This window comes from Calonectris borealis, chromosome 2 (genome assembly GCF_964195595.1).
Source record: "Calonectris borealis chromosome 2, bCalBor7.hap1.2, whole genome shotgun sequence".
Taxonomy (NCBI): domain Eukaryota; kingdom Metazoa; phylum Chordata; class Aves; order Procellariiformes; family Procellariidae; genus Calonectris; species Calonectris borealis.
Genome location: NC_134313.1, coordinates 6,514,312 through 6,538,200, shown reverse-complemented (window position 1 = coordinate 6,538,200; position 23,889 = coordinate 6,514,312). Strand labels below are relative to the sequence as shown.

Sequence of the window (23,889 nt, the reverse complement as noted above, 5' to 3'; positions counted from 1 at the left end):
ATGTGCGACGACAGGGAAGGAGTGCAGATGGTCATACCGCTCAAATCTGAGAATACAACCAACAGACAGCTACCAAGTTGCTCTTTTACCTTATTTCCAGGTTCAATTTGAAAAACATCTGCCTTTTACTTCTCTCTTGTGATATTCTGTCAAACTATTCCTTTTTCTTACAGATCAGGGCAGCTTAAATGGAGCTCATGATACAGAGCCATTTCATGTACGTTTCTGATACTTTTTTTACTCTTATTTTAACCTTTTCTTTCACAGCTTTGTCCCCTACCTTCTAATTCAGAACGTATCCCTTTTCTAAAACTTGCCTTCATTTTAAGCCCCTCTTGTGTAAAATAAGTAACAACGAACCTGACTGGCACAAAGCACGTGGCTTTCGGGTGTGCAATCAGCCCTGGAGGTTTCAGGGGCTGGGCTGCATTGCTGTGTGCAGGCTTAAGCATGGGCACTGTGAGGTGGGGTGGGCACTGTCACGCAGCAGATGCAAAAGGAAAAGGCTGCTGGCAGGTTTTACTTTGTGATTGCAAGTCAGCAATGGTGAAGGTGGAAAAGAAACCCTTGTAGCCATGATAACCTTTCTCACTTCTCCTTTTTTTCAAAAATACAATATATTGGCTTGTCACACCACATTGCGAAGGAAATTAGTGCATTTCCAGACAAGGCTGGAAATAAACGGGCTCATGTATAGCACAAGGAAATACTTCCTATAACAACCTTTATGAAAGGGAGAGGATTCATTTTAATGACAGAGAAGGATACTGATGAGATGACTGTCTGTTCTGCTGACCAACACTGTCTCATTGTTTCCCCTTTCAACCATCTCGCTTTATCTTTTTTCAATCTCTTATGTTATTTTTGGACTGTAAATCCTCTGGAGCAGAGACTGCTGTAGTTCTGTGTTTGTGCAGGAAGCTGCCTGGTGTCCCTGGGTCACTAGCTGACTGTCTAGGTAATGTGATAACACGATGATGATTAAAAAATAACCCCCACTTGGCACTCACAGGGCATCCCAAAGCCACAGTGGCCTGGTGAAAACCCAGAAAGCCAAAAAGCAGTAACAGGAATTGGGAACAGGGGTGGGCGTGATGAGAAGAAATGAAGGTTGAAAAGGCAACAGCGGGGATCCATAGGGTAAGAAGCAATGGCAGTGGTCCCAGGAAGGTAAGAAGAAGTTATGTCAAGGAGAAAAAAGCAGCAGCACTACTTCTTGGCTGCAGAAAGGCTGCGAGACTGCACCACTCCCACCCCACCTGTAATCTGTGAATTATCACCGCCCCATGCAGAAAGGTGTTGCTTGCTTCACTGAGACCACTTAGGAGGAGACATCCCTGCAGCAAAGCAATATGTGCTCGGAGCACAAGTCTGTGGCGAGGCTGAGGTTGCTCTATGGCATTGCAAGGGCGACAAAGAGTCCAGTCCTGCCGCAATTTTTCAGATTCTCCTGCCTTTGTTTCTATCCGACTCTAACAACCCAGCAAGCTGTAACGTCTAGGTGGACAAAGAGAGGGAAGAGCCCTGCATTGCAATAGATGCTACTGGACACAAAGGTACATTTGCATGGATTTGCTGAATCCCGAACAATTTTCAGCAGCAGAACAGAGAAAAAAACCCAACTCCTCACTGTCCTCCTTACAGCTCTTCATTACCGTGCTGTTCTTCCACACAGGATGGCCCCCGGGGGGGTTCATTCTGCTTCGTGATCTTGGTTTACTGCTCACTGTCTGCTCTTTCCCCAAGTGCCTGGGGAGGATTTTTCTGCTGCTGCTATTCCTCAATGGCAGTCTGCCAACTCCCCGAGGCCCTCTCCTTCCTTGTGACAACTCTCTGCTGGCTGCACAGTCTCTGCTTGGCAAAATTAAATCTGCTGGTGGAGATGAGGCATGCCAATCTTTTTTCCATACCAGGTGATCAATCATTTCCTTTTTTGTGAACACTTAACTTTTGCTGGGAAAAATGATGACCCAGCTAGCAGCTCAATTCCAGGAACATAGCCAAACCCCCTTCGATGTCATGGCCAGCCAGTGATTTTCAGATCACCGATTGTCAGACATGGCAACTTCAGGGATGGTAAGCAGCTACACATCATCCATTCCATCTATACTTCATCAGTCACCTCTCCTTGACATAACTGCTTGCTGCATGAGTTTCCCTTTGTGGTACTTACTGGGTTACCTGCTGGGCCAGGTTCTCCTGCAGATCCAGGCAATCCATTCTTGCCCTATGTCAAAAGGAAAAAGGTTAGTGAAGTAACGTATACCACAATTAAAAATATCCACCTAATCCCTATCCAGCAGGGATTTCTTTATCTATGTCGAACCTCCTCTCTTGGAAGACTGCAGAGTAAGGATCTCTTATTTCCAATTGACCCCACAAATTCTGCATCCCTGCTTGCATGGCTGACCCCATCTCAGGACAAAAATTGAGATGTGGACCCAAATCCCCTAGTCTGAAGAGGACCAAACCAGCACTTCTTCTCCTCCTCCTCCTTTTCTTTACCTTTATCCTCATCATATGCAGCATCCTCCTGGACAGATGGAGCCACCTACTATGGCTGCTCCAAGTCACCAGTGTTCAGACAAGCCTCTTTAGTCCATGTTTGAAGCACCTCTTGGCAACTCACTGATCAATGTTAAAGTGCTCTGCCCTACCTGATAGATATCTGCAGATCCCCCCACACCTTCCTGTGTTAGAAAACTTTTTCTCTCCAGGACTGAGGTGAGCCCTGCCTACTGTCCTCTTCTCAGGGCTATCATCTGAATCATGGTCCAGAGGCCAGGCATCTATTTTTTAATCATTTCAGGATCCCCTTTTTGGGGAATGGAGAGAAACACTTGTCCTAAAGCCTTGAAGCATTTGATACTTGCCTGACACCAGACAACTCAGAATGAACCAAATCATCCTTTAAAAGGACCTGTTTCTCACCATTCCTTATCAAAGTAGCTGAGCTGACCATCTACACTGACTAAAGTTTGGTGAGATAAAATTCTGCACCCTGCTCCTCTCTCCTCCCAACTCACCGTGCAGAGATTTTTTCCCTGCATTGGAGCTGACCATAAAGATCAGCCATTTTACTGGCAATATTCAAAATCATGCCTCACGCTGCTTATTAGAGAAGAAACAAAGCAGAGGAAAAACAAGAGAAACTGATACTTTGCCGTCCAACATACAAAACCCCAAGTATCTCTTCTCCAAAGAAGAATATGGCCTGGACTTATGATAATTTCTGTCTCCTCAAATCTTTTTATTCATTGCTAGTGATGTGCAGGGGCATGACATGTCAGTGAGTGATGCCAGCAGTACAGGAATAATGAGATAAATTACAAGGTAGACACAGGAGCTCTCCATATGTTCCCGCAGTCTAATTTAAACCCCTACCCTCCTGGCATTGCTGGCTGAATCAGCATTTTGCCCTGATTATGGAACATGTTGTAGAATCTGTTTCATTAGCAGGTCTTCCGAGAAGGAAAAGAAATCACTCATTGCAACATATTAAAGATGTGCCTAGGTTCAGCAACAGAGACCTGCATTCAAATTTGGAAAGGGTTGATTTTTAAGAGAGAATTGAAAACCCCATGAAATTATTAAAAGTAATTTCTCAGCCATCCTAAATGACACTTTCTGAAATGTCAACTAAATTGCCATTTCTCCATTAAGTTGTAATAAAACTCTACAGGTGTTCAATTAAACCAACCTTTTCCTAAAATTATGCTTTTTTTTTTCAGAAAAAATTACAGAAAGCATGACAAAAATTAATAGTATCACAACTGGACCCCACATATCTCAAACTGGGCACCCGCAATTAGTGTCCACCTTTGAAAACTGAGGCCATGCGAGAAGCGAGTAAGATGCCAGAGGCAGGACTGGAATATGAGCCCTTCTGACACTGCAGACCTGGCAGAATCCATTAAACTATTCCTCCCACCAAGTTAGCAACCATCACTCCATTGCGCTATTATAATTCTTCATCAGTTTCTAGCAATATCATACTGATTTGTCGTCCTCAAAGTAGGCAAAGTGTTTTAATTAAACATCACCTGAATCTTGCTTAAGACTCTTCTTCCACAACAGAGTTCTGGACTGCAGGACATTCCCACTATACACAATGCACCTCCAGAAATGGCTTGTCAGGAGAGAAAACTCACCGGCTGCCCTCTGAGTCCTCGAGGGCCCTGTGGTCCTATGGGACCAGTATCACCCTGAAATGAAGAACAGTATTCTGGTGAGAGAGAAAGATCTGACATGGAGGCAAGCAAACAAGCATTTAAAAATGTTCCTACTAAATTACAGTGTTCACATTAGGGGGAAACAGCATTAAAGAAGTTTCACTCTTTCAGTTATATATGAGGAAGACCAATCTTTTGAATTTTAAACATCTATCACTAAATGCCATCTGATTACAGGCAGAAACCATTATTATCATGTTATCTTAAAGCTGGATTTCTCAGGGATAGAGATTCTCTAGTATTTCTCAAGAATTGACTACTTTGTTCTCTCCTGAGGGAGGCTTAAGACCTGCTTCTATCTTCTCTGAGGGGTTCCCTCAGGTCTATCTTCCATTTTACTTTGTAGGGTACCATTTACAGCACAACAGTTTTCCAGTGATACAAGGGGGTGCAAATGAGAAACCACTTCTCCAAGTCCCGTGGCAATGGCACATCAGCCGCTTGGCACATTGCTCAGCAGCTGCTGCAGGATCCCACATCAGCTGCATTCTCCCAGGACTTTGTTATGTGACTGCATTTGACACGAATAATGTCAGAGGATCTGTTTGTACCATCTCTCTTTCTTCTGAGCAGCAGCTTTTTCCATAGGTACTTCATAGATTTCAGCGGAGCTACGCACTCAGTAAGGTACAGCTTTTGCAGAGGAAGCGTGACAAAACCTGGCCCAGTGGGACCTGCAGAATGAAGCACTGCTCGGAGAGGGGTGGCAGAAAGCAGGTCCGTGGCTGCACAGCCTGAGATTCAAACAATGAAGCTTTCTCTGCTTTTCCAAAGATATAGCTGACATTTAAGTGTCAGCAGCTGAGAAGTGACAAAAGCCCTTAAATTCTTTGTTACCCTAATGATCTTTGCACAAATCATTCCCTGTGCACTGCTGCAGTAATTCACCCTTTATTGCAATTTCTGCAGCTGTTTTAGGTCAGGGTCACTGTGAATGAAAATCTTCATTTCTCAGGGAAGAGGAGATTAGTTTCTGCTTAAAATGGTACACTTACATCCTTCCCTGGTGGCCCCTCACGCCCAGCAGGACCTGTCACACCTGGCTCGCCCTGCAATTCAGCAAAAAAGAAAGAGAGATCAGCTCAAGGTCAAAGACAGACCAGTAACACCACTATAAGTGGTATGGAGTTTCTGCAATATTGGACTGAGCTCGATGAAAACTTTTTAAAGGCGACAAGAGTCTCGTACATCATACGTGACACGCAGCTTATAAAAATAACTCAGAAGCATCTTCTGTAACTGATGTACAAGGCAGTGCACTCTTTTCCAGCAGAATATTTGCTACTGCCAGTGCAGTCACTGAAAACCATCAACCTGTTCATGATACAGAAACTACCATAATGAGGAAGAGATGAGAAACACCAGCATTGGATTTTTCAGCTAAGCTCCTGCATGCAGAGCATTTTATTTCCCTGTAAAAAGCCAGAATTAGGCAGAAGGACATTCAGTTTTGTATTCCACTTCCTACAGCCAGGAGCTTTTTGTACTGCATTGCTCAGAACTGAGAGGACTTTTCTGAGAGTTTTGGGGTTTATGATCAAGAGCCAACTGTCAAAGGGCTAAAGACATTTCTATTCTCATTTCTGTAAGTTTTGTCCCTCAACTTACTTCGCACTTTTTAGGCATTTTTGGAGGAGAGCTGATACTTGTTCAACAAATGCAGTAGGGTTCCTCACCTTGTACGTCAGCATTTGTACCAGAGGGATGTGGCATGGAGGCATCCTTGAAACTTTCTCAGAAAGGGCTATCTCAAAGGGGGAGAGGACTCAGCTCTACCAGCTGCCTCACCTTACCTGGAAGCAGAACTTCAGCAGAGGGAATGAAGACAGCTGCTGTGATTTTATGCCGTGGGTATGGCCCATGGAATTGTGGTTGAAAACAGACATGTTGAACACAGCCCTGTCATCATTTTTATCTATTGCCTCAGAAAGGTCAACTTCAGTTCACACAATCTTTCTCCACAGGATCATCATGCATGTGATACCTGTTACTTACCCGGGGACCTGGGGGACCTGTATCTCCTCTCTGTCCTTTGAAACCCTACAAAAGAGAATGAAAGCAACAATCACCCATTACTCTGATGCATGAAACACTAAGAAAACTCTAGCTTGAGTGCGTATTTAATAACCTTTCCAGTTTTGCCTAAGATTACTGGGGAATGGTCAGCACTGAGCTGCCGTGTTCCAGGGAGTGATTAGGAAGGGCCATGTCACAGGGAGAGAAAAGCCCTTTCCATAGCTCCTTAGGCTGCAAGACCAAGACTGTACTGTGTGTATTCCTGGTGTGACCAGCCCATAGATTATTTAGCCCTAAATTTCATTGTCCCCATCCTTTCATAGGATGCGTAACAGAGCACAAGGGCTACAGACGTGACCGTGCCTTCCGGTAGAAGGGGTGTCATGAGGTTATGTGCTTTAACTTCTAAGTAAAGGACCTACTCTTCTCCAAGTGTGAAGGATTTGGAAATGCCTGTGTTTGATTTTTGTTGATTATTTATTTATTTAGTCACAATGCCATGACTATTCTCAGCCAGGCCATCTCTTTGGTTATATGTTTGCATCAGTAAAGGCCTTCATCTGCCCAACAAAATCTTCCCGGCTACAGTACAGAAGAGTGACTGGATTGAACCCTTCAGAGCAGCACCTACCGGCAAGCCTCTGGCACCCTCCTGGCCTGGGAGCCCTGGTTCTCCAGGCTTTCCCTATGGGAAACAATCATGTTCATGTTAATGAGAGTCTCAGATCCATCCCTCTGCTGTTGAAAATCTCCTGCTCTTCTCCCTTAGATGTAACAGCACTGAGAACTGTGATGGCCCAGGGTTTCTCCAGCAACGCTGGAGTCTGAGCGTGCAAGGACGACAGCAGTGACAGACATTCCCATACATACCCTTACCCACACTGCCACGAACAACAGCCTTTGAGGTTCAAAGGCAGCTTAAACCTTTGGACTGGTGCACCTTTACAGTGTTTTAACATTGAAGGGGTAATGCAGAGAACTGCACCAATACCTAGAAAGCACATAAAAAATCAGCATCTGCAAGTGGAAACCAGGTGTTTTGTTTGCCAGCACACAACCGTCTGCAGCTGCTGTGACAAGCGCTGCTCCACATACCAGTTGTCCTAATGACTGGGGACTTGGCTCTTCACAGAACCACTAAGTCCCATTTCACAAGTCACAGAAAGAAGTTGGCCATGCCAGGTACTGGAAGCACATTCTTCATGTAACAAACACAGATGCAAGGAATAACACTCACTGCCCAATTTATTAACACTTCTTTTTGGCTGACAACTTCATGGCTCAGCTTTTTTCCCCTCAACAAATGCAAATATAGACTAAGCAGAGAAAATCAAATATAAAACCTCTAATCCTGGACAACAGCACTGTCACAGAGCAATCCAGAAAATGCTTCTTTAAAGACACTTCCTCTAAACTTTTTATGCCCCATAATCTTCTACTTAAAAGATGGTTCACTAGGTTTAATGTTACAAGACAACCTTCTTTCTCTGCAATATTTACGGTAGCTGTAAAAGCGAAATCACTAAGTTTTAGTGTATTTATGGCAGCTGTAAAAGTAAAAGAACCCAGTTTCTTTTCAAGATTGCTAGTGTGTGACTCTTATAAATTGCTCAAGACAATATAGTCCTTCTGGTGTTAAAAAAAGATGTGCAAACAGGGTCCCTGCCCCCCTAAGGAGTCCATAGATAGGCAGCTCCAAAAGCAATAACTGGATGCAGGCTCTGATTGCCTGAGCGAAACAGTTTTAAATTACATTACCGGTTCCCCAAGAGATCCTGGCTTGCCATCTTTGCCGTCATTCCCAGCAATGCCCTGTAAATGAAATGTAAAACAGGGTATAAGGAAGGAGTCGATAGGGAAGACTGGTGTGGTTTTTGTTAGTGTGAGTTTCACAGCAACAACTCTGCTTCATTATGGCATACTTAAGTTTGCCTAACCCTCCAAAAACTACCCTATTCTGTTGCTCAGCCATAAACCTCTCCTTGCCACACCACTGTAACAACATAAACTGTTTCCCTTTCCAATATGGCAAGTCTAAGTGGTTTCCTCCTTTTTAGAAAGGCAAGCACTCCAGCAATCTTAAAAAAGGATTCTAAAAACAGCTGCTATAAATCATAATAATGCCACTATCTGCATTCAGCTAAACTACTTTACACTAGAAATAGCTCTGGTCCTGTCCCTATGACAGATTAAAAAAAACCAAAATGTTGTACTAATACATTTTCCAGAAAAGAAGAGTCTATGCCCAAGATGCACTTGAACTTGAGTCAGTGCAAAGGAATTCTTTCGCCTGTGGATTCAGATAAAGACAGTATTCCAGTCTATGAATTTTTGTGCCCTTACACTGGAGCTATTGATTTTTGTGCTCTGCATAAGAGTATATAAGTGTATAATAATTTTGTGCTCTGCATAAGAGTATATAAGTATATATATATATATCTGCCTCCAATAAGGAGACAGATAAGGAACAGACCTGATTCACGTTGGTAATTAACATTTAGCTTTAAAATGATCAAATACAGCATTTACACTGTCCTGGACCAAGGACATAGCATCAACATGAGAGATAGCATTACAGACCATGCATAGCTTTCAAAGCAGCTCAAAAATGTCACCTCTTTGTTTTACCTATGTGTTTATGAATAGTTTAATGTATTTAATTAGAAGGAGCTGAATTGCACTCACTGGAAGTCCAGGCAACCCTGGTGGGCCCTGTGGACCTGGAGGGCCATCTTTACCCTGGAAAGACAGCAGAAACACTGTGGATCAGACAATCTCCTCAGATGCTTCTATCAGATGAAGATTTATCAAATGTGGAGTTTATAAGGGGCAACTGTGAGAAGCTGGTTTTGTAGCCCATGTCACACAGTGTACGAGGTTTCTTTGAATTCCTTCTAGTTTAAACCGGAGGTCTTGCTTTTTACATAAAACATCCATAAGTTGTTACAGATGGAGAAACCACTGAAATCACTGGTAATTTTTTTCTGAAGTTTAATTATATTTAATATTTAGTCCTTAACTTCCTGCATGAGGTGTCCAGCCACGAAGTAGAAGATCTATATTTTATACCTATTAAAATGAGCAGTTATGAGAAGTGCTTTGCTGGCAGTCCCAAGAAATCCCCTTACTCTACAGGACTGGACAATAGCATCCCGGGTCTTTCACAGTATCTCAACCTTGATCATCCATTTGAAAGGGAATTTCAGCTAGCCTGTCCATGCAGTCTCTGGCCTCTCTGCTGAGAGTGCTCACTGATTTCATAACAGCCATCACTGTTCACTACGACGAAGTTGAGGTTGAAACGGATCTGCAAAAGGCACCTTGCTCATTAGGAAACCCTGCTCTAGAAATTAATCACAAAATTACACAGTCTTAAACTGTTCCAGCTCAACAGCATGCGTTACTCAGGGAAGGTTCATTTTTTCCTTTTCAACCTGAAGTTAGCATCAATCAGATTACCTGTCTCTCCCCAGGTTTTCTGATGCATTACCATAAAGTAGCATCTGAACACCCTTCAAATGAAACAGCAGTAGCAAAATTCTTCATGGACTTCTCAAAGGTTACATCTGTACTAGCGTTTTGAGTGGTGCCAGGGAATGGTCTCAGGCCCTGGCATCTGAGCAGCTTGTGCTGTGACATCCTTCAACAGGCTGCTGGTTTCATTTTGATAATCCTCACGCACAGTTCAGGAGTTAGCCTGGGTCATGAAGCATCGTAACATATTTAGTCATCCTGCTCTAGAAGCTGAGAGATGTTAATAGCAAGGACAGGCACACAAGAGGTACAAAAACCTCCCTGGAGGTCCCATGGAGTGGATTATGCTCTGGCTAATTTGGAATTTCTTTTGGTGAGTAAACAAAACTGCAAGAACAGAGTAATTTGTGGTTATTTGTGGAGGTCCTACTTGCAGGTGTAAAGTTGATTCAGGCTGAATAGTTTGGGGAGCTTTCAAAGGACATTACATGGGTTCCAGCTCAGCTTTACTTCACAGAGCTAAATATAGGTGAAACTGGTGGCAAAACACACATCTTAGAGCTTACTATGTCTCCTGGGTTTCCTGCTGGTCCTATTGGTCCCGGTGCCCCATCTGGTCCCTAAACAAAATAAAGTAGAAACAATGTGAGTGATTAATGCATTTTGTACATTTGTCAACACACTCCCTGCCACAGCTGGCAACACTGAAGTTTTCTTCAGTCACTCAGTTCAGCATTCATTCCATCATTTCTTCATTCATCACAGAAAAGCGGTGCCAACCTCTGCATTCAATCAACCTCCAAAGCCAGAAATAGACAGATATTTGAGTTTGGTCCTGGCCCTTCCTTCTGAAAATAGGGGACAAATAGGAAAAAGCCAATCTTGTGACAAAAATAACTCTGAAGAACAGAAATTATGGGAGCAGTTTGAAGCACACTCTGTGGCAGGCAAAATCCTGGAGCCACGAATCAATGCAGACAGAGGAAAAAGTCAGCAAAAGTTGAAGAAAAAAAATATCTAGGGGAACATCACATTTTGCTCTGCTTTGACAGCCTCAGTTCTACACATTTCCTTTGACTGTGGGACTGTTCAGAGGGTCTCATAGGACAATTTTATGAGTTTTAATCCTACTGGAATAACCCTATGGCTGTGGCAGTATGAGGTTAATACAGACACAGTAAATGTGTCTGTGTTTTTAGCTTCTCCTAAAATAATGCTCATGGGAGCGCAAATGACCCACAAAGCAGGTCCATGTGTTGTCCCAGTGGCCTTTGCCACTTAGCATCCTTTAGGCACTGCTACCATATGAAAAGAGAATTTTAATCTAATCCTCTTTTCTGGTACCTCCTGTCATTTAGTCAGTGCAATGTAAACTCAGCTTTGAAGAGACTCTGCTGATCCCCAGAACAGAAGAAGGCTGCACACCCTTAGCATAGCAGAGCCAAACTACACCGTAAGCAGCGATATGAGGGGTGATGACTGTGGACAAAGAAAAGTGGTTTGGAAAGAAGAGCCCTTCGCCCAGGAAAAGTCCCAACTCTTGGAGGGCATAAGTGGTGATACCACAAGCAGGAGAGCCAAATTATTTCAGCCCTGCTTCTGCACTGTCACCCCCTTTTAAATACAAAGAAGCATAATTGTACTCACAGAGAGAGTAGAGCTAGGAGTGAGAAGGACTGTCATGGAGAGGGACACATGTAAAAGGCCTTTTAATTCAAAAGTAACCCACAGGATATGAAAATTGGAGAAAATCCAGTCTCATACCACTGTGTAAAACTGAGAACTAAAATACTGTTAGTTCTGCTGGTTCTAGATTGATAACTTATTCCACGTATAAGAAAACACCTCTACACATACTACTAAGTAGTCTCTGTGGAAGAGTTTTCATGATCATTGCCCTGTATAAAGACAGCGACTGAAGCTTAGCATCAATTTACAGAGTGAGTTGAAGCAATCAGTGAAAAGTGGGCAATGTATTAAATAGCAATTATCATGAGTGGGGAACTCTATGACACCCAGGAGACCATTAGGAATCTGCTGGAAAATGCAAATGCAATGCACAGACAGGTGGAAATGATCCTTTCTTCCATATGGAGCTTGCAACAACCTTTATTAGTAAGGAAAATACAGGACCAACAGAGGAACTTACAGGTGGACCAGGGTTTCCAGGAGCCCCTGCGAAGCCAGGTATTCCAGGGTGGCCCTGCGGAACAAAAGGAGAGACTTTCTTTATACATTATTTACATCTCTAGTTGTATAAAAGTTAATTGGTGATTGAACATTGTGAGGTAACATCAAAATGAGACAATACACAGAGAGCTGGTTATAAGAAAATAAGGAACCATGGCTTTTTAAAGCAAAACCTTGGTTTTCAAAGATGCACTTCAGAAATAAACATAGTTAGATTTAAGGAGTACTTTTTCTAATGTGTACTTTAGTCAATACTAATGGGAGATGAGAAGAGATATTGTGGAATTTTACAAGGCAGGAGATCAGGCAGGAAACCAAACTTATTTAAAATATCCTACAAATCTCATTGAAAAGGTGCTGATTTGCACCTTAAACTCTTGACTCAACCCTTGGCAAAATTAACTATGAAAGTTGCTCTAATTTAGACCATTCTCCTCTTTGCTGTGGCATGTCAGTCCCTCCTAAAAAAGGTCATCCTTACATTCATCTTCTAGGACAAACACTGGCTTTTTCAACCCAAAGACACCTGACTTCCTGGAACTCATCTAGGCATTAATCTTGGGAAATGACTAAAGGCTAGGTAGAGAATTTAATGCATCCAATATAGAGGTGAGCAAACAGATCATAAGGGAAGGTTTTTATTGGAGATGGGGATGGAAGCCTGTGGAGGACTGCTACAGTTCCACTCTTCAGCATAGCCCATTTGAGGTTTATGAGTGATGAAGAGCTCCCTTCTTCCTCCTCTGCCTCTCAGAAGGGTATTCCTCTACCGACATCATAGGAGTTATTGGTGAATGAACAATCACAGTGATAGTACCGTTGGAAACCATACTCTCTTTTTACCTGTTCACCTTTTTCTCCTGCATCCCCAGTCATACCACGGTCTCCTTTAGCACCCTGATAATGAAAAAAAAAAACATTGAAAGTCGCTTAGATTCAGTATTGTGTCAGCTTTTTGACCTATTTCATAAAGCACGGGGACATTTGAGCATAAAACACATAAATTAGGACTGAGTCCTACTTGCCCTCCTCTTAAATTCTTCCCTAGACTTTCACTACCAGTGTTAGAGTTAGGAATATATGTGACGAATGGCTTTTGAGCAGACCCAGCATAGCCCTTTTTTTTATGTTGTAGTCTCATGGACATGAAGAGGACTTCTACATCCTTAGAAAGTAGAAAGGTTATTAGGAACTTCAATAAATCAGATCTTGGTAAGGCATCATTTGGCCCAACAAAGGCATCCATAGCATGAGCTAGTAGTCTCCTCTCCCTTCAGGAACAGCAGCAATAAAAACGGTGTTTCTAAGGTGCAATCAGAAAATGCATACCCAGAAAGTGCCCCCCTCTTTCTCTCTCTCTTTCTGTCCTAGTGGCAACAGAACAGAGGCAACTAACTGAAATGTAGATGTCTGTATTATCAATGCTTAAAGTAAGGCAAGATGAGTCTCACACAGTGAAAAATATTGACATGGTGGGGAACAGATTATGAACAATGGACAGAACACTAATCAATTGCTGGCCATGGAAATAATAATCTGGTTTACTACATAAGAGCTAGGAGACAAGTGGGAGAGTGAGGGCTGCTATGTATTAATTAAAAGAGGCCTAATTCATATTGCCAGAAGGCATGAAGCTGCTCATGAGCAAAGATCTGCAATTCTTCTGCTCTATTTCAGAATGAGACCTAATACTAGTTTGGATGGTGTTGGTAAGGACTATGTACTACATCTTCAAAAGTGCACAGCTCTTTGGGTCTTTACTGCAAGGATCCTCCTAACGTATTGAGAAAGGAGTCACAAAGACTGTCTTTGTGTTTGCACCTTCTTAGGGGTCTTACAATAGTTTCTTTTAACATATGCAAACTCTGTGAATCTGCCTTTTTACCGAATACAAGTTAGACTATTTATCTATTACTTGATTTTATTTTATGCACATGTACAGTTTAAAATTTGTCCTGTTATTTCACCTAAACATTCAATATTGCTACCCAAATCTCTGCTTTCTTATAACGTATAAGAAAGCAGTGGTATGTCTCAGACTGCTTGGTGTTTCTGCCAGTTATTGTCTTTATGGGTTACTAATTCTTTTGCAAATTTTATCTTGCAACATACTTTCATTTTGATCAATCCTATATTTACTTTTGAGACTCTACTGCTCTCCCCACCACACTTTTAATTGCAAGATATAAAATTAATTCATTAATCTCTATTAGCTTGTCCTACACTCTAATAAGTGCAAATACAAAGATGTTAAAATAGCAGAAGCTGTTTTAGGCAGTAGGTCAGTAACGCAGCGAAGTCTGGAGAAAACTGTGGTCCATCATGAAATCACCTTATCTCACCCTCCATTGATTTGTTTTGATTTATTTCACGTTAGGCAATTGTAAAGGTTTTGATTGTGACCAGACACTGGCATTGTGAGCAGACTGATGATAGACCTCGTCATGGGGAAATGCTTGAAATGTGACATTATTGGAATTCTTCAGACATTGGAAGTTTTATGTTGGCCTATGTCCCTGGACTGTTAGGCAGAAGCATATAGCTGAAACAAGGAGTTCTTCCTATAGTGTATTTCAGAAAACATTCATAGTCGTCTGTGGATAAAACCACCATGGCAGATAGTGTATATGGAGCCCATCAGCCCGTTGCATCACCCTTAATTTAAGTGACTCAAGCATATAGGATTCAAAGAGGAGAGGAACAGGCAGGGTGGCAACTGCTGAGGCTTTAATTTCTTCACCTGATTTGGATTGAAACTTACTGTCATCAAAACACCAATGTAATGAAATTCAACATCAAGAATGAGGCCCTTCACTTGAGTGTGTGTCTGTGTGTGTGTGTCTGTGTGTGTGTGTCTGTGCGTGAACAAAGGGATTGTAAAAGACACTAAGTGAAACAGTGTTCATGTGGGGAGCCATGCAGTTCTGCGTGCATGTGGCACTCCAGTGAATTGCCAGTACAGGGCCCACCCAACAGGCCAGTCCTACCTCTTTACACAGAGATAGATGCCACCAAGATCCTGCTTCAGCCGGTGTACTAACTAGTCACAAATAAATTTTCATTAAACAACTGAAGAGAACCAACCAACCTTTGGGCCATCCAGCCCAGGTAGGCCTGCAGGACCTCTGGGACCAGCATTCCCCTGCAACGCAGAAGAGCTAGAGGTAAACACTAGTTTAGTCCATTGACTCCACAGACATCTAAAAAAGATTCAGTAGGTTGTTGACGAAAAAAAAAAAATCAATCATCTAAAAATACTATAAGAAAAATAACATTATGCCACATCCAAGGCATGGTCACTTCCCCAGCACTCTTACCATTTTCCCATCCTGGCCATCTCTACCTGGTGGTCCTCGGAGACCTTTATCACCTTTGAAACCTGGGATGCCTGGCAGTCCTGGTGGGCCAGGAGGGCATTCACTGCACACGTCCTAGGAGAGAACAAGGAGAAATAAATTAGCAATAGACTGAAGGCACTCAGCAGACCCTACAGACACCCATTATGAATGCAGTAGTGAGGTCCTAGCATAATATGTAGACCCTTGCAGTTTGACCACACTGGATAGGATCTGGGTTACTTTGCTCTACAGAACTGAAATGAGGGCAGTGTGGAGCAGAGTGAGGGTCAGCAGCTGAGCTCACACATGCTCCCATGGGGAGTTTCCTATCATCAGTTCTAGTTGGACAGGTCCTAACTGATCATCCAGTATCAAGAATCCAAGCAAAAGCTCTTCCTAATGGGGAGTTCAGAGAGCCACAAAGCAAGACTACCAAGAACAACGTTGTTTTGAAGCTACAAGACTACTAGGAAACTGTGTCTACACTAGCCTGAAAGGGCTGGGTTACTGCTCAGAGGGCAGATTGTTAGGGAAAACCCAGGTGCAGCACAATGTCAGAAAGGATGTTCTGCAAAGGAAACTGTATTCACAGCTAGCATGGCCAAGGAGAACTCATCTGATGGAGTTTGTGAAGACCAAGTGAATGTCACAGTGTCCTGGCCAAATTCTGTCATGGAGAATTACTACCTCCCTCCTTCCAAAACTCTTTGAAACATCATCTCAGTAGTCTTTACATTTCTACTATCCTCAGGAAATGAAATAGAATAGAAATAGAATAGAATAGAATAGAATAGAATAGAATAGAATAGAATAGGAATAGCATAGCATAGCTTGGGTTGGAAGGGACCTTCAAAGGCCATCTAGTCCAACCCCCCTGCCATGGGCAGGGACATCTTCAACTAGATCAGGTTGCTCAGAACCTCATCCAACCTGACCTTGAATGTTTCCAGGGATGGGGCATCTACCACCTCTCTGGGCAACCTGTGCCAGTGTTTCACCACCCTCAGCGTAAAAAATTTTTTCCTTATATCTAGTCTAAACCTACCCTCTTTTCGTTTAAAACCATTCTCCCTTGTCCTGTCGCAACAGGCTCTGCTAAAAAGTTTGTCACTGTCTTTCTTATAAGCCCCCTTTAAGTACCAATAGGCTGCAATAAGGTCTCCCCGGAGCCTTCTCTTCTCCAGGCTGAACAACCCCAACTCTCCCAGCCTTTCTTCACAGGAGAGGCGTTCCATCCCCCTGATCATTTTTGTGGCCCTCCTCTGGACCCGCTCCAACAGGTCCATGTCTTTCCTGTCCCGAGGGCTCCAGAGCTGGACGCAGCACTGCAGGTGGGGTCTCACCAGAGCACAGCAGAGGGGCAGAATCACCTCCCTCGACCTGCTGGCCACGCTTCTTTTGATGCAGCCCAGGATACGGTTGGCCTTCTGGGCTGCGAGCACACACTGCCGGCTCATGTCCAGCTTTTTGTCCACCAGTACCCCCAAGTCCTTCTCGGCAGGGCTGCTCTCAATCCCTTCATCCCCCAGCCTGTATTGATATGGGGGTTGCCCTGACCCAGGTGCAGGACCTTGCACTTGGCCGTGTTGAACCTCATGAGGCCCACTCCTCGAGCTTGTCCAGGTCCCTCTGGATGGCATCCCGTCTCTCAAGCGTGTTGATTGCACCACTCAGCTTGGTGTCATCTGCAAACTTGCTGAGGGTGCACTCGATCCCACTGTCTATGTCACTGATGAAGATATTAAACAGTACTGGTCTCAATACCGGACCCCTGTGGGACACCACTTGTCACCAATCTCCATCTGGACATTGAGCCATTAACCACTACCCTCTGGATGCGTCCACTCACAGGACAGTCCACCCATCAAATCCATACTTCTCCATTTTAGAGAGAAGGATGTTGTGGGGGGCCGTGTCAAAGGCCTTACAGAGGTCCAGATAGATGACATCGGTAGCCCTTCCCATGTCCACCGAGGTAGTCACTCCATCATAGAAGGCCACTAGGTTAGTCAGGCAATACCATGGCTATGACATTTCCATTTCAAAGGCAGACTCCCTTCAGCAAAAGGGGAGTGAATCCTGCCTATAAGAGGCAGCGTTAGCACAACAGACAGCTCATCAGGTCGAGAGTTAGGAGACCTTGCTCCAAGACCCAACTCTGTCAATGATCCGTTGCAAAATTGTGGGGTAAACTGTCGTTCTAAGTCTCAGTCCCTACGTGCGTATTTATCTACTTAATGTAAGAGCTTGAGAAACACCCAGAACAAGAGAGACCTAATTTCATCTGGGATTTCAAGGTGCTGCTTTATACAGATCTGTACCAAGTGTGGAGTGAAAAAATACGAAGCAGAAAGAATATGCAGGGCATATGAGTGTGTTTAACCATAACATAATCAAGGGAAGAAAAGAAAGGAACATCAAAATGACATCTTTTACCCAAGAATCAGTCTCTTGTTATTGTCCTGATCAGAAATCCCAAACAATAGCACACAGTGAAATCTCCAGAAAAATACTTGGCTCCATAAGAAGGACAGTACTTCAGTGAAGGCATTTCACAGTAGCAAACTTAAAACAGTCCTTTTGTTAATGGGGTTGGTAAAAAAAAGGTAATTTTTTAGTTTCTTTTAATCAATAAGAAAGGATTTCTTGCCATGTCCCAAGACTGCTTAAAAATCTCCCAACTCAGCCCATGTAAATCTGTAAAGATTTTGCAGTCAACACCTATCAAATACTGACTTATTTCCCTGACAACTCTCTACATGGAGAGTGAAGGCAGACAGACAGATCATCACTTTTGAAACATGGGTGCATCTGGGGTTAATTACCTGCATCCTTTTGGATGCAGGATGCAAACTGACTTTGCACCCACAGTTCAAAATTACTCCAGTCACTGTTAAAGGTATACGTGAAAAATCAGACATTTTATTAAAATGGTTTCCATTTTCTGGTTTAGGTAATACAAGTTTACAATGTTTATTTCTCCTTGGGAATGCATGCCTCAGAAAGAGCCTGAAGTCTCAGAGCTTTTGTAACATACACCATGTTATAAAGATCTTTGTAGGTCATTTCACTGCTGGGGACGGTCAAAAGGCACTGGATTTTGATCTCCAGCATGTGCTCTAGTGTCCCAATACCAGTGCAAGTAGGAGAACTGCCAGTTTCAAGCTTTGACAGAGTGTTTAAAGGCACCTTTTGCACTTGTAGCTCAGACATTTTCCCATCACAGAGTGTTAGTCAGGTCTGAATCAAACACACAGATAAACTTCCACCATCATCAAAGTCTGATTACCTTTACTAAGAGATTTATGTCCTCTGGAGAGAGCAGGGGTGAGGAACCCTGTGGAATGAGAAATTAATTATCTCAGGCAACTTTAAAAGGCATCAAGATATTAAAAATTTTCCTGAACATGGACTCTCATTGGTTTCCCTTGCCCTGCCTAGGACTCACCGGGCCAAACAAGTACTTCCTGCCCTACATTATCAATGCACTTCATCACACCTGAGATGAGTTTTTGCTGAGGGTACTGCTAAGTGGTGCTAAGAAAGTGCCTTTAAAATTTTGGCTTTTATTTACTTGCAGAATATCCAGTTATTTTCATACTGTTCCAAAGCCATCACAGATATTTTTATCATAACCCCTTAGTTGTTCTTAGTGTTTTCCCAGTTGCTCTGCTGGGAAGAGCAGCAGTGGAAATGCACTGAAGTGCAAGGTGAGGTGTACAGGTGGAAACTGAGTGAAAGGAAGATGTAATATAGAAGTGAAGTTACATACTGGTTTTCCAGGAGGTCCTCTTTCCCCTGGATTTCCAGGTAGACCCTACAGATCAAGAGAAAGAAAAAATTGTGAAATTATCATACAATAACCCCCTGTTTGCTCCCAGGAGGAGTGGGTTGCTCCCACTCTGCTGGCTGCTCTGGACTAGCACACATTTTACTTTCTGCCACTAAGCACCACTGCTCCTCGCATGTGACAAACAGTAAACTCCCTTAAACATCTGCAACTTTAACGTCCTCTGATCTCCTCCTAAATCTCACTTACCTACCGTGTGACCTTGTTGAATTCATTTGAGTGACACAAAGATTGAAATTGTTTTAGCTTGTCTTCCGGTCACAGAAAACACTATGAACTGCATTAGTGTGAAGGGTGAAGCTTTAAATCCCTGAAGACACTTCTAGCATGCAAAATCAAGACCTTGCTTTGCACAAGCCTTGCAAACAGGTCCCTTGCTCCTGAAATAGCAATGGGCCTTTTTGTTTGTTTGTTTGTTTGTTTGTGGGGGTGTGTTGTTATCAGTTTTCATGAGATGAAGGCATAGAAATGGTCAGCATCCTTAGAATTTAAGGTCCAGGAAGTCATGGTTTGGAAAAGGGTCACACACACCCACCCTCAATGGGCATCTTTTGCCTGTCATTAGCAAGCCATTAGTTTGTTTTAAAAAAACAAACCAAAACAAAACAAAAAACCAAAAAACAAACAAAAACAAAACTAAAGATTATTTTTGAATCTTTGCATAAAGTAATGCTCACATGGGAAACCGAATCTTTTGAACAGGACAGTTGGCCACCATCCAGATGATGACAGAAATCTGCATGGCAAGGATCCTTGAGTGGTGTTTTAAGTTGGACTGGGTGAGATTTCCCCAAACCATTCTCTGCTAAATTCCTGTATCCAGCTGGCCTGTCACCCTGTGTCATCACTCAAATATATGCATGTTCTATCCATGTTGAGTACCTTAGAGAATGTACAAAATATCTTCTATCTTAACCACATAGAAAAGGCTGTCCTACATGACCATTTTTGCATCTGCGGGAACAGTTTCTACTGGCCATTTAAAAGCATCTTATCTGAGTTCAGTTTTGTTGATTCTGCAGCAGGACCCACCTGGAGAGGTCTCTGGGATAGTGCCAGATTCCCCATCCAGGACGTTAACCAACACACTAGAGATACAAGTAGTGGCTTTCAACTGGTGTAGGCTCAGCAGAGGCTACCTAGGGGACTCTCTGAGACTATCGAAAATTTCCACCTGGAAAGCTCCTTCAAAAATTGGTCAACTGGTTTGCCAGGAAGGGGACTAGGCTTTCTGTCAATCACCTTGTCTCAGGTTGGTCCGTTGTCTCCAGTCAGTTCACCGTATTATTTATGCAGACAACAAGATGGGGAGTTACTTGGTTACCTGGGGATTAATGACTTAAGTGCACTGTGTGTGCACACAGGCAAAGTCGTGATACCCTGCTACGCCATAATTATAGCTATAGAGCAAACTTGAATCTCGTCCTTGCATCTCACTTATAACTTAAATCCCGTACCTCTTGCCAGAGGAGAGAAAAAATAGGAAAATATGTTGATTGTTCTTTTTCTATGTCCACATTAAACACTTCTGGGTGAACAACAACCCTTCAGTTACCTTGACTTTCTAAGAGATGAAGATTAAACACAATCTGAAGTGGAGCTAAAGAGGAACTGAAGTAGTACTGAAGTCCACGGATGAAAGCTTCTTTCCCTAGGAACTAAACCTTCTGCAGGTGAGAACCAAGAGAAGATAAGGTGTGAAGGAGGTTCTTAGCTCATCATTCCCCACAAACGTCCTTCTGGGGAACTGAGTAAATATAAGGAAACATTATAACCATTTATAGTTTTGCTTCTTCCACAGAGCAGCAATGTGCATGTAGAAGATTGTGGGATGTTCCCAAAGTCGCTTCTCTTTCACAGATGTTAATTGTCAGATCATGCTTTTGGCATCCTCTCCACTGTGATTCTCAACCACTTCTGCAAGTGGGAAGAGGGTTGCCTAAATAACGATTACACAGATCTTATATTCCCAGACCTACTTTGTTCAGGAAGACTCACACAGCACCTGCTTTAAGGAGTGCGATACAAAGCAAAGATTTGAGCCGTGAGAATCATCCTGGATCAGAGAGCAACACAGAAAAGACAATTCAGAAATGTCTTTCATGTTGGCTATTAATGTAGCTATAAATAAACTATTTCTTCCATAGGGCTCGCTGACAGCTTTTTGCTTAGGGATCTGAAACATGACATGGTACTAGCAATGGAATTTGAGCATTTAAAGAAGATTTATTTAAAGAAGAATATAGAAAAAGACTTCTTAGTTATGAGAAAAGACACACAAGAAGGGAGTGACTAAAACTGAAATCCTGGGAAAGATTTAAGCATGGCTGTGATATCCACGTGCTATCAGATTGCCTTGAGACAAAAAAGGATGGACCTCTTTTCTTGAACACTGTATGGTGTGGAGCCGGCGATGTCTTTAACAAGGTGCAAATAACCCAGGATAAGAAATTAAGCTACGTGCCATGGCTGACAAATCTGAAAACTATTGCATCCCCAGGAAAAGTCAAACAGTTGAAAGGTACAAGACTGCAAAAAGAGAGTGTCCTTTGAAGAATGCTTGTCTGAGCTGAAACGAACAAACCAGATGTAGGATGATGGCACTTCAGCATGTTGCATTGTCAGAGAACAGGCAATGGGAAGCAGAGTCCAAAGGAGAGGAAAGATTGCCGGACTAGAGTGGCCTGGAGTTACAAAAGGCTGACAACAAGGGCCAAGCTGCAAGTTGTTCAGAGCAGAATGAAAATGCTAGAAGGAAGGCACGGAGGGTATAACTGCATCTGACAAGCTGACTAACAGGGGAGGAAACTGGAAAAGAGAAAGCCAGAAAATAAAATAAAGAACTTAAAAGAGTCTGCCCAAAAAACCGCATGGCACTGAAAAGAAACGCTGCTCATGCGGTGTGGGACCATGCACAGACCCAAATAACAACCAGTGTCAGAAAGCTCATAAAGTTTGAACACTTTCAGCAGTTTGCAGCCAACAGTGGCTGGCACAAAGTAGCGTACCCAGTGTGAGTGGTACAGCACGCCAGTGCAAGGTGTCAGCAACGAGGAGGTATGATGCACAGGATAGAGAGTACTTTATCAGTCTGCAACATTTGACGCAGAGGAATGGTCTCTAACTGGGAACTGGTGGAAACTGTGCAGATGACATGCTGAAAAATGATGCTCAGGTAAGTGATGTATGTGAAAATAAAAGAAAGAGATTTCTGTGTATAAGGAAACCAGTCACACAGGCTTATGGCGGGGTAGTTCTATTACGAGACTGAAAATTAAACTTGAAATGCAATAGCTTAAATAGGTTATAAGTCCCAGGAATAAAAAGCCAACAGGAGGTTTAATAAGTGTACTCTTTGGGGTGTATGCACCCTAAAACAAACACAAGGGCTCCTTGGAACTGTCCTTCTAACAGTATGGGAAAATCAACCCCAGAACAGAAAACTCTGCTTTTCAGATCCAATGGCAGTAATGTATGCATCCACAAAGTTTTTGTAATTACGAAAATAAATGCAGGGGAAGATTAACTTCCCGGTAATACTGGAACTTAGTTATCAAAAATAATTAACATAATTAAAAAGCGATTAATTCAATGTTTATGTTAATTAAAATTATCATAATCAAAATACAGAAAGAGCTTATTAAATGGGTGTCCTCACTGCTAATAGCAGGACAAGAGAATGTCTCATTCAGATTGTTTTCTAATCTAAGGGAACTAAATAGATATGCTGAACAGAAACATTTTATCTCGCAGCAGACAGAGGAGAGTGGACGCTTCCCAAAAAACGTGTAGTCTAAGGGTATTTGGCCAGAGAGTGTCTGCTCCTTTAGGGGTATCTGGTCAAGGACCTTTTTCAATGCAACAAGAGAAAATAAGGAGGCAGCCATAAATAAGAACGTACAGGGACACAAACCTGACCGACAAATAAGGGAGGCAGTGATGGGAACCAAACCTGGACAGTCACGCTAATTGATGAAGGCATGTGGGAGCGTGAGAAGGTTTATTCTAACAAGGTTATCTGGTCCGGGACCTTGTCAATTTGGAAACTAAAGGGAAAAGGAGGAAATCAGAAACAAAATATACCAAGACACAGACCTCACAGGAAACAAACCTTGCCACTCACACTAATTGATGGGCTATCAAGAAACCCCAGGCTGCGCTTCCAGGAAGATCAACCTGGACTTTGCAAGTGATAAGATTGTAAACCAGGGGGACCCTGAACTGGAAGGGTGCAGGAACTTATAGAGCTGTGGAGACGCATGAGGGGACGTGCAGGGGAAGGGGGAGCAGAGAGGAACAAACAGAGGGTAGACAGAAAAGGGTACAAAAGGTGCTGGTCATGTGTAAAATGGGGCTGGTCACTGCACTTGTCTGGCTGATGCGCCTGATCACCATGGTTTGTCCTGTCATCTTATATCTTCTTATTAAACCTTTTCTTAACTATCTCTCTGCATAATGTGTATGTGTGCAGCAAGGACCAAGTGCCAGCTACTGGTGAGACCTGTATGTGCATGTGAGTGAAAACTGGTGCCAGCTACTGGAGTCAGACTGGGGGTGTAGGCTCCCCCAGCCTTTGTTGTCAGCTACTGGAGTGAGTGCAGGGGTCTTTAACCTCCAGCCACTGGGGCGGGAATGGTGTGTGTTCCCAAAACCACTTACTGGAGGGACCAGCATGAGCAAGGTGAATGAAGGGCTTCATGGTGGTGGCTGGCGTGAGACCACAGGTCACAGCTCATGTGCCTGGTGCCAGCTGGGATGGAGCGAGTGTCCCTATCTTCCCCAGTCACAC

The 23,889-nt window shown here is 43.1% G+C and overlaps 1 protein-coding gene across 1 annotated transcript in view; it reads right to left on the bottom strand.

The window, feature by feature from the left end:
• The window catches only part of COL22A1 (collagen type XXII alpha 1 chain), a 213,554-nt gene that overhangs the window by 8,801 nt on the left and 180,864 nt on the right, over window positions 1–23,889 (bottom strand). The window contains exons 43-56 of the mRNA XM_075141117.1: window positions 19,023–19,067; window positions 18,540–18,587; window positions 15,230–15,343; window positions 15,001–15,054; window positions 12,756–12,809; window positions 11,872–11,925; window positions 10,289–10,342; window positions 8,934–8,987; window positions 8,007–8,060; window positions 6,880–6,933; window positions 6,228–6,272; window positions 5,228–5,281; window positions 4,152–4,205; window positions 2,174–2,227 (exon numbers count right to left, since the gene is read on the bottom strand). Of these exons, the coding sequence (XP_074997218.1) occupies window positions 2,174–2,227; window positions 4,152–4,205; window positions 5,228–5,281; window positions 6,228–6,272; window positions 6,880–6,933; window positions 8,007–8,060; window positions 8,934–8,987; window positions 10,289–10,342; window positions 11,872–11,925; window positions 12,756–12,809; window positions 15,001–15,054; window positions 15,230–15,343; window positions 18,540–18,587; window positions 19,023–19,067 (792 nt within the window). The remainder of the gene's footprint in view (window positions 1–2,173; window positions 2,228–4,151; window positions 4,206–5,227; window positions 5,282–6,227; window positions 6,273–6,879; window positions 6,934–8,006; window positions 8,061–8,933; window positions 8,988–10,288; window positions 10,343–11,871; window positions 11,926–12,755; window positions 12,810–15,000; window positions 15,055–15,229; window positions 15,344–18,539; window positions 18,588–19,022; window positions 19,068–23,889) is intronic.